This window comes from Papilio polytes, unplaced genomic scaffold (assembly GCF_000836215.1).
Source record: "Papilio polytes unplaced genomic scaffold, Ppol_1.0 DF821400.1, whole genome shotgun sequence".
In the NCBI taxonomy this organism is placed as follows: Eukaryota; Metazoa; Arthropoda; class Insecta; order Lepidoptera; family Papilionidae; genus Papilio; species Papilio polytes.
In genome coordinates this window covers 2,575,426-2,584,956 of record NW_013527804.1, presented here as the reverse complement: position 1 = coordinate 2,584,956, position 9,531 = coordinate 2,575,426, and the positions used below count along the sequence as shown (strand labels likewise).

Genomic DNA, 9,531 nt, shown 5'->3' with positions numbered 1-9,531 from the left:
TCAAATAGTTAACCTTTAGTTTCCACAGTCGAAACAATTACAAAAACATTTTGCGGTGTCTTTTTTTTTCTTATCGACAAAATCGAGATAATATGTTTTTGACAGTTTTGATACAGTGAAAACCAACGCTAAGAATGTATCAAATAAATTGTACGTAACATATTTAAGGATTTTACGAAAATGTAAATTGGTTAAAGAAATGAAACATTTTATTATTATTTATATTTATAAAAAAACTCTTATTTAAATCTACTTAAGATATTTCTTTGCCATTTTGTATTTAAAGCTTCGTAATTTTAGGCTCATTTGAAAACATATCAAAGCGATATAAAATTTTATATTCTAAAAGAATTCATTAAAACTCGGTACGTTTGAATTAGTGAAACGCCTTTAAAAAACCAATAGCAATATTTTTTTACAAACACTTTTTTCAATTATATTATACGACTTTTGGTTAGTGTAAAACAACGTCTATGTAATTCTGTATGCATATTGTAATTTAATTTCATCTTGCGTGCCATTTCTAGACATTTTTATTTCTATATTTCAAGGTTCTCTATCCGTTATACAGCCAAACAAGTTAGGGTCGCATGAAAGTTTTAACTTCGTTGCAATGTTAGTAGCAAACCCTAACGTGTGTTGCCTACATTCATTTCACAAATAACTTAACCTAAACACGAGATCAAATAGTCCAAAAAAACTGTTATCACTTCACTATTTTTTTTAAATTACACTTCACATGTTTGCGTTCAGTAAGTAATGTTTATAAAAATGTACATTTTCAAACCTAACTACACTTCACTAATTACACGTGAGTACCGGCTGCCAAATGGGAACCATTACCTGAAATGCAATTTTTAAATTAACTTGATAATTCAGTCTACGAAACATGGGCGATACAGGGGGGTTAGCTATCCCCCCTCTAAAGCAAAAATCTTACTAATATTATAAATGCGAAAGTTGAGATGTTTGTAGCCTAAACTGCTGAATAGATCTCGATAAAATATGTCATAGATATAGAGGATAATCTGAATCACATAGGCTACTTGCTTTTGTTTTTTTTTATTCCTCACGGACGGAGTCACGAACAAAAATTCAACTTTTGTCAGCGACTCCTTTCCCATGGAATTTAAAGAAGTAAGTGAAATTTGCATCTATGTAGAGGATAGTCTGGAAGAATATGTGTTCTTACTTACTGGCTATGTGGCTACTTTTGTTTCTTAATTCTATGCAAAGTCGCGGGCGAAAGCTAGTTTAAAATAAAGGACTACCTTTGGTAATTTGACAAGACTGGAGGTTCCCTTGACTGGACGGCGGGAGGATGTACAGAGCTCCTGCAGACTGAGGCGATGCTTTAGGAACCTGCAGTGAAAGTTTACTCTTATTCTTTTATGAGATTCAATTAAGAAAGCGTTCGAACCCACTAAGCGATCACCATTTGCTTTTGAAGCACTTCGCTGCCGCTTACAATCTGACAGACGTCAAAATTTTAGTAAAATTTTGAGTTTTAATGAGGCCTTATCATTTGTTACTGAACAAATAATAGGCGCTGTAAATATTTCAATGTTTTTTTTTAATTCTGAAGGATTCGACCATTATTCACTATGATTAAAATTGAAATCGAGAAAACATATGTATCATTTCGTAGCTAATTTGTTTTTTTTTTTGTTGCATATCAAACTTAGCGACATTAGAAGAATGGGTGATGCTACTTACTTGTGGTTGAGCGCTGCTTGTTGATGATGAAGACGCTAAAGGACTGGTGACCGGTCGAGATGATGATGATGACGATGGTGATATCACATTCGGACCTGTTAAAACAGTTAAAGAGTTATTCAAGATTGTATAACTATCGTGAGTTGGCACGTAGGGCAGTACAATATCCCCATTGCATACGTGCCAAATTTAGTGCGTTTATTTGTAATTGGAGTATTAGAATAGACTATTGCCTAATGTCTAAATGAAATCAAATAAAAATAAACTTAAATGGATTTTAATTTAATAAATACTCTTTAGTTTTTTTTTTTAATTAAATTTTCAAGTAAGAATATCGTTGGAGTAACTTGATAAGGGTCCATTGTTTTACTTTGTACTTACCATTTGGTGGGTGGTTATTACTTCTGAGGGTGTAATACGGGGGTGGGGCAGACTTTGCGGGGGATGTATTGGCGTGGGCTGCATATGCTATACATAAAAATAAATTCGATTAGAAAATTCAATTTGTTTTTTACCTCAACAAACATCAATATGTACCTATAGCATATTTTTACAGTATAAGTTGACAAACCAGCAATGTTTTCTATGAAGTCGTGGTATTGCACTGGTCGAGACGGTACAAAAAGGGTGCAAAAAAATGAACCTTACTTAATTTAAAGTATTGAAGTAAAAAAGAAAGATATGTCCAAAGACTTACCTATAGGACCACTAGCTCTTAGATAAGGATTGCCATAGGTCGCTGCATATCTAACATCCAAGCCACCGCCAAGAACCACTCCGGGATTACCCATTGGTATTACTAAAAAAAAATAGGAATATATATCAACATCTAATCATCAATAATTTGCAAAGCACCAATAGTCTAATGGTTTGTGGTACGGACTACCGATCTTGCGGTCGAGGGTTTGAACTTCGACTATTGTCATAAACCATATCCTGGTACAAGCTTAGAGCTTATTTGAAATGGTTAAAGAAATATTAGTAAAATAACATAAATCTACAAAAATTTTGATTAAAAAAAATTCAACAGGCTGTACGCAGAATTACTTCCATCTTCTGTGTGGTCTACCATTAAAACATCTTTGACAATACGAAGTTTTACTACAAAAACTGTTGTCGAATTTAAGTATTAACTCACGATCCGGTCCAACTAGTCCACCCAATCTTCCACTACTGCTCTGTCTTCGGAGTGACCCACAATGACTGAGGTAAGTTGACTCATCAGTACTTCTAGATAAGGACCCGGAGAGGGAATCTGATGTCAAAGGGGGAGCGTAATCTCGCGCGTAGTCTACGTAAGGCACGTAGCCGTTGCCATGACCTTGAGCCTAGAGGAAAAATTTAAACCAAAGTCAGTACAGTAAAAAAGTAACAAATGTTACTAATTTAAAAAATGCGTAAGTTTGGATAGATGTTTGTTAGAGTTTGTAGCCTAAACGGTTGAACTGATCTTAATGAATGGCTTAGGTGTAGAGGATATTCTGGAAGAACACATAGGCTACTTTTTATCCCGGTAATTGTTACAATTCCCGTGGAATACACTTATTTTGTTTCATCATGTTTACTCGATATTACTGCAACAGTTCAATGTATTTTAATGAAATTTGGCACATATATAAAACAAAGAGTGATGTAACATATTTTTTTTTCTTAATACTGCGCGGATGAAGTCGTGAGCAACACCTAGTATGTAACAAACAGGTTTTGACCAAAATATGAAAAAATTAATCAAAACTGATATGAAGAATGTTACATAATTAGGCTTGTATGTTAAAGAAGCCATATTCTAGTTGCAATTATAAGAAAAATGTTTGCATATAGGCTAGAGTCGCTTAAGTACATTCTTAACCTCTTTAAAGATGCCTTATGTAACCTTATTTAATAAATAATGTAGAATAAATTGTATTCCTACGAAATATAAACTATTATAACGCGCAAACCTTGGACTAAAAAACCACACAACTGTTTAGTCTTGCTTTGATTACTGATATGGATTACTAGCTTTCGCTCGCTACTCCGTCCGCGTGGAATTAAAAAAAATAAATTGAGTAGCCTATGTGTCCTACCAGACTATCCTCCACATCTGTGCCAAATTACATCGAAATCCGTTCAGCCGTTTAGGCTACAAACTCTAATAAACATGCATGTATCCATCCATCTAAACTTTGGCATTTACCATATTACAATGAAGTATGATAGACTACTCGATAGCTGTGCAACTAAACAGTTGAATTGACTGCAAAACAAGACAATCGCACAATTGTGCGATAGTTTAGTCAAAGATATGCGTCCGTTCTTATACTTAGAAATCTGGAATATGAAATAAAAAGATGCGAATTTCTACGAACAATGTTGCTAGTTACATCAGTTAGAATAATTATCTGGAACAATTCTATTCAATAATCTTTTGTCTCACGGAACAGCGTCAGATTACGTTTTACGTTACAAGTATTATATTTCTTGTCACGTACAACTTATAAGGTTTGAAGTAATCATTTAGTTGATGGAATGTTTTCGTTTATGGTTTCGTTAAAGAAGCCAAGGTATCAAAACATTATATTTAAACTAACTTTCGCCCGCGACTCCGTTCGCGTGGAATTAAAAAAAAAAAACAAAAGTGAATAGCCTATGTGTTCTTCCAGTTCCAGTTCCAGTTCTATTCTTCTTCTACATCTATGCCAAATTTCATCGAAATCCGTTCAGCCGTTTAGGCTACAAACTCTAAAAAACATCCATCCATCCATCCATCCATCCATCCATCCATCCAACTAAACTTTCGCATTTATAATATTAGTACGATAATAAAGAAATTTTTGCTCCAAAAAATTACTTATGCGTTGATACTACTCAGAAGTAGACCAGATAAATGAATTACGTGAATATGATCAAGAAGGGAGTGATAACTGAGACGACGGATGATAGACTTATGTGGAGGACAAAAGGATTATTCCCAACCCTCAATCCGCTCTGTCCCCACTTGTGAATAAAAAGTCATCCATCCCACCTTTTAGTCCTATTATCACCAATAAGGTGACAGATGGAACTGTTATAAATTAAATAAGTACCAACCATCCCCTTTCAACAAAAGGTGGGATGGATGAAACTTTTTATTCTCATCTGTTCCCACGTGGGGACAGAGCGGGGTTACGATTGGGAATATTCCGGACAAAATCCTGTTGCCCCGACCCTGCGAGAGTAGGATGACTACTGAGAGATTGGTTCAAACTTTCTATAAAATAAACTTTTTAAAACAGACTAAATTCAGAGGTTTTTTAAATCAAATCAACTAAAGGAGATCACTTAAAAATTATATGTACAAGACACGAAGGACTAATACGCAGAATTAAAATACCTTTTGAATATTCATCAGTCAATTTAAAATAAAAGCGCATCTTCATGCAAATTGACTTTTTATACTAAAAAGACAGTACTTTATGCGCATAATAACATAGTGGGTATACTCGACGGCAAATTAATGTCCACTTCCAAGTATCGTAGTCCGCAGTGACAAAACAAATGAAATGCGAAGCTCGCGACCATTAAAGTGACATGTACACTCGCCGACATCGGTACGGATTGTTGCAGTTGAATTAAGTGTAGTTTACAGTTCTACATGTGTAATCGATACTAAAAAGTAAGTAAATGTATTGAAGGTAGTATGGAAATCAATAATAAAGAACTTTTAACGGTAAAAAAAATGTATAACAAATACTAAGCTAAACGCCAAAGGTGTTAAATTAAACTTAGTTAGCAAATAAATCGGAAAAAAATCGTCATGCGGGAAAGGACAAAAACAAGCTGACTACATCAAGGAAGCAAGGTTACGTGGTAACGGTAATTGTTAACCAATGTCAAAAGCCTTCGTTGTCATTTGTGCATTTGAATTTTAACATTTGCAATTAAGAATTTGACAAAAGTAAACAATAAAATAAAATTTTTATAATGTATCCGGATATGGCCGTCCCGTGCGGCTAGTATACATAATATAATTTTACCTTAATATGCATGTTTAGTGGTTGATTAAAATCCCCACTATATCGTTGGTATTGCTTCATGAGCTCGTTGTCGTATCCGGAGTCCGGCAGGGGCACAGGGCCGGCGAGAGGTAAGCCGAGATTCGTAGTCAGGTGTAAAGTGGAATGATTGTGGAGTTCACTTTCTGAACCGTTATTGGAGATGTCCTGAAAGATCTCAATATATCTAAATGGATTCGTAAGAATTAAGTGAGTTAGTACTTTATAAAGACAATTCTTGAAGAATATACTAGTCTAGTAGAGTGAAAAGGATAATCTTGGTTACGGTTAAAACACAAACAGAAACTGTCTCCGGCTCTAATAAGCACATTCAAAGACGAAAGAACAAAAAAAACTAATTCAGAGTTGTAACCCACACTAAAGAAAATCTACTTTAGCGGGTGAATACTGAAACGTCATTTCAATAGATAACAGAGTCTTAAACGATAAGACCACCCCTCAACTTCGAATTCCATCCAATTTTCCAAAACGAAGTATTCAAGAATAGTTTCAATATTTGGCCGTAAGGAAGTCTTTTAAAGTAGAAATCTCAAATAAATACATCAATCTATATTTATTTTAATTATATAATATAACGAAGAATCTCATAACAATCAATTAAAACTTCACGCATATAACACCAATCAATAGCGTCATTTACTTTCTAAAAATCTTAAAAGAATACATAAAAATTCAACAATCATACCATATCACAGCTGCCTTCAACTTGTCTAAGTTCCATCTTCAAATCACTGATATTAGAGTTACGATCACTGTCTTTGAACTGATCGACACAAGTCTTCCCAATGTCTGTGATATCAGGTTTCTTTACATCAGTCTTGTTTGATTTGCGATGACACAACATTATAATTAACATCACTATTAGGAGAAGAATAGCAGCACCTGCTGCACTACTAATTACGATTAGTAGATTGAAAGATTCTGCAATTAAGAAGATATAGGAATATAAGGAACTAACCTGTGGCGCCGCCCCTACAGGGATAAGGAAGAAGATGATGATGGTGTTAACAATATAGGCAACTAACGAGGCAGTACAACACTACAAACTGGTGAGCACATTTCAAGTAAGATAAAGCAAATTAAAAAAGTACATTTTTGATATACATAAGCCGCCTAAACTGCTGAATGATCTCGATAAATGTAGAGGATAGTCTGGAAGAACACTGGCTACTTTTGATCCCGGAAATAGTTAAGGTTCCCGTAGGATACATTTTCGCTGGATATTAACTCAACAATTCTGCAACGGTTTAACATATCTTACTGAAATTTCGAGCATGAAACAAAGTATGAAGTAGCACATTGGTTATGGTTCATCCCCAAAATTCAGCTTCCCGAGAGATACATAGCTTTTTTTTGTTTTTCATAGTTTAATACTGCGTGGTGAAAAGCTCGTGTTACAGCAAGTATTTAAATGCTAGTTTTTGAAAAACTTACTGTCCGGTATCAGAGTAATCTCAACTGTGTCAGTCCCAAAGGAGTTGGATACACTACAGTTGTAAGTCCCAAAGTGTTTTATCTGACTCTCGCGTATTATCAACGTTGATTTGCTGGTACGATCGGTTAGTGTCTCTTCTAAAAACGCATATTCCTGTAAATAATTCTTACATTAGTAAATATTATTTGACAGTGGTAGAGTCCGCTTTAACATCTTTGCACTGTATGGTTCACAACAAAGAAAACAGGCGTGAAGTGGAAGTAATTCTGTACACGACAGTCCGATCAATGTGCGTTCCGGAGGCTTTATTTTAGTCCCTTTAGAAAGTGATTTTGATAATAGAGGAGACGCATAGAAAGGGGAAGTTTTCCCATTTATGTGCGTCTCTTACTCCGTCAGTTAAAGGTAATGCATCTGCAATTGCGGATGTCTATGGGCAGTGTTCGCTTGGCCTTTTCGGTGAATTAAGGTAAACTCGCTGGTTTGCCACCATATAATGTAAAAAAAAAATATGTCAAAAACGATAAACATTTAACCTCATAAAGAAGTCATTAAATCGATTAAAGTAGATACATTTTACATTAAATTGGATATTAGTGAAAGAGTAACAAAAAATATATAATATTTATACTCACTTGATTATGAAATGAATTAATTTCATTTCCTTCAAAACTCCAAATAACAAAATCCGGCTTCGGAACTGAGAAGGATATACATTCAACTCTAACGCTGTCTCCTTCTACGCCGTATTGTGTTCTATTTGATATGATTTTCGGTGGTCCTAAAACAAAAATAATTTTTTAGTTTAAAGAAAACGCGCCGGGATGGTATATAAAGGTGCAAATCTATAGGAGTTTACGGGAGTTCACTAAAGGCAGATAGGAAACTATTTGCCTCTAGTGAACTCCATATCCGATACGATTGAGGCGATTATTTTACGTTGGTAGTCTACTTCAGTGAGCTAATGATTTTAAAAATAAGTCACTAAAATTCACATAATTCGTATATCAATATCCAATTTATCTTCTAGTTAGAATAAAACTAATAAAAACAACAAGAAAAGTTAATCAATTAACTAAAACATAAAACAATCAACAAACAGAATAATTTAAAGCTAAATGCAAACTGGGATTATTTTATTCAGACTTAGCGTTTTCTAGACTTTTCACCAACAATGTTTAATAAGTTTACTTCGGAAAATTTTATGACATAACTTTCTTAGTTTTGACTTCAAAGTATCGTTAGTAAAATCAACAACAAATATGATCTGTGTAAAAAGTATGATGCCTAAAAACCACGTAAATGTAAACATATTGTAAAATTATTGAAATATAGATAAAAATATACTCCTTACCTTTAACAAAGACCATTGCTGATGCTTCAATGTCAGGGTAACCCTCAACACTCGCCCTGCACCAATACTGGCCAGCGGATTGTCTAGTCACCGTCACTGTTAGATTTGTTGATTTGCCAACTCTCTGTAAGAAAATATCACTGAAGTAACAATGAGACGATCTGATGACGTAACAACTCTTGCATAAAGCCAAAAGTGTAGATTAAATTTCTCATTTCTATTCAATTCGAGACATCAACTTGCCCTGTCCCTACAGAGAGTTGGTATGCTCTTCCATACATGTCTATCAGCCGTCATATCTGAATTTACTCACTTAAGCATATCCTCTTTCACACAATCCATACTTTCTTCAGTCTTCCTTTAAATTTGTAGCCATCCACATTTAATCTTAATACTTTCTTGATTATGTCCTCACCATCTCGTCGTATATGTCCATACCACGTGTATGCTTCTCAAATTTCAAATATCTTAACGCACAACTATACTTACAAGAGTTGAAAAACTATTCTGTTACGTATATTTGGTACACTTGGTACTTACAATAATCCTTTCGTTTTCATATCTCAACCAAGTTATCTTCGGTTGTGGATGTCCGTCTACAACACAGTGCATAGTGGCGATAGAACCTGAGTCTCCTTCAACATTTTGTGGCTTCACTTTAAATTTAGGGCCATCTGGAAATATACATCATTTGAAAATCCAAGTACTAAATTTTACGTCAGTGCTATAGTTTCTTGGTTAGCAAATAACAGATAAAAAAAATAGAATTAGTCATATCAAAGTGGAACTTGAATACTACGTGATACTGATCATAACCACGCTCACTTTAATAAATACCTTTTTTTTAAGTGAATACACATTGTATTACGTACAATAAATATGGACTTAATCAAATTTAATTCCACACTGAAAAGTCAATAAATCATTTGTGTTTTAGTACAAGAAAAATACTTATGATCTTCTTTACTGATCAATTAAAGCACGATATAATA

At 34.2% G+C, this 9,531-nt stretch overlaps 1 protein-coding gene across 1 annotated transcript in view; it reads right to left on the bottom strand.

Moving 5' to 3' along the window:
- Positions 1 to 204: 204 nt before the first annotated feature.
- The window catches only part of LOC106108774 (irregular chiasm C-roughest protein-like), a 67,819-nt gene continuing 58,492 nt past the window's right edge, over positions 205 to 9,531 (bottom strand). The window contains exons 11-22 of the mRNA XM_013290035.1: positions 9,080 to 9,213; positions 8,540 to 8,663; positions 7,821 to 7,966; positions 7,185 to 7,338; positions 6,436 to 6,671; positions 5,712 to 5,897; positions 2,855 to 3,044; positions 2,414 to 2,515; positions 2,098 to 2,184; positions 1,717 to 1,811; positions 1,272 to 1,362; positions 205 to 843 (exon numbers count right to left, since the gene is read on the bottom strand). Of these exons, the coding sequence (XP_013145489.1) occupies positions 806 to 843; positions 1,272 to 1,362; positions 1,717 to 1,811; positions 2,098 to 2,184; positions 2,414 to 2,515; positions 2,855 to 3,044; positions 5,712 to 5,897; positions 6,436 to 6,671; positions 7,185 to 7,338; positions 7,821 to 7,966; positions 8,540 to 8,663; positions 9,080 to 9,213 (1,583 nt within the window). The 3' untranslated portion in view covers positions 205 to 805. The remainder of the gene's footprint in view (positions 844 to 1,271; positions 1,363 to 1,716; positions 1,812 to 2,097; positions 2,185 to 2,413; positions 2,516 to 2,854; positions 3,045 to 5,711; positions 5,898 to 6,435; positions 6,672 to 7,184; positions 7,339 to 7,820; positions 7,967 to 8,539; positions 8,664 to 9,079; positions 9,214 to 9,531) is intronic.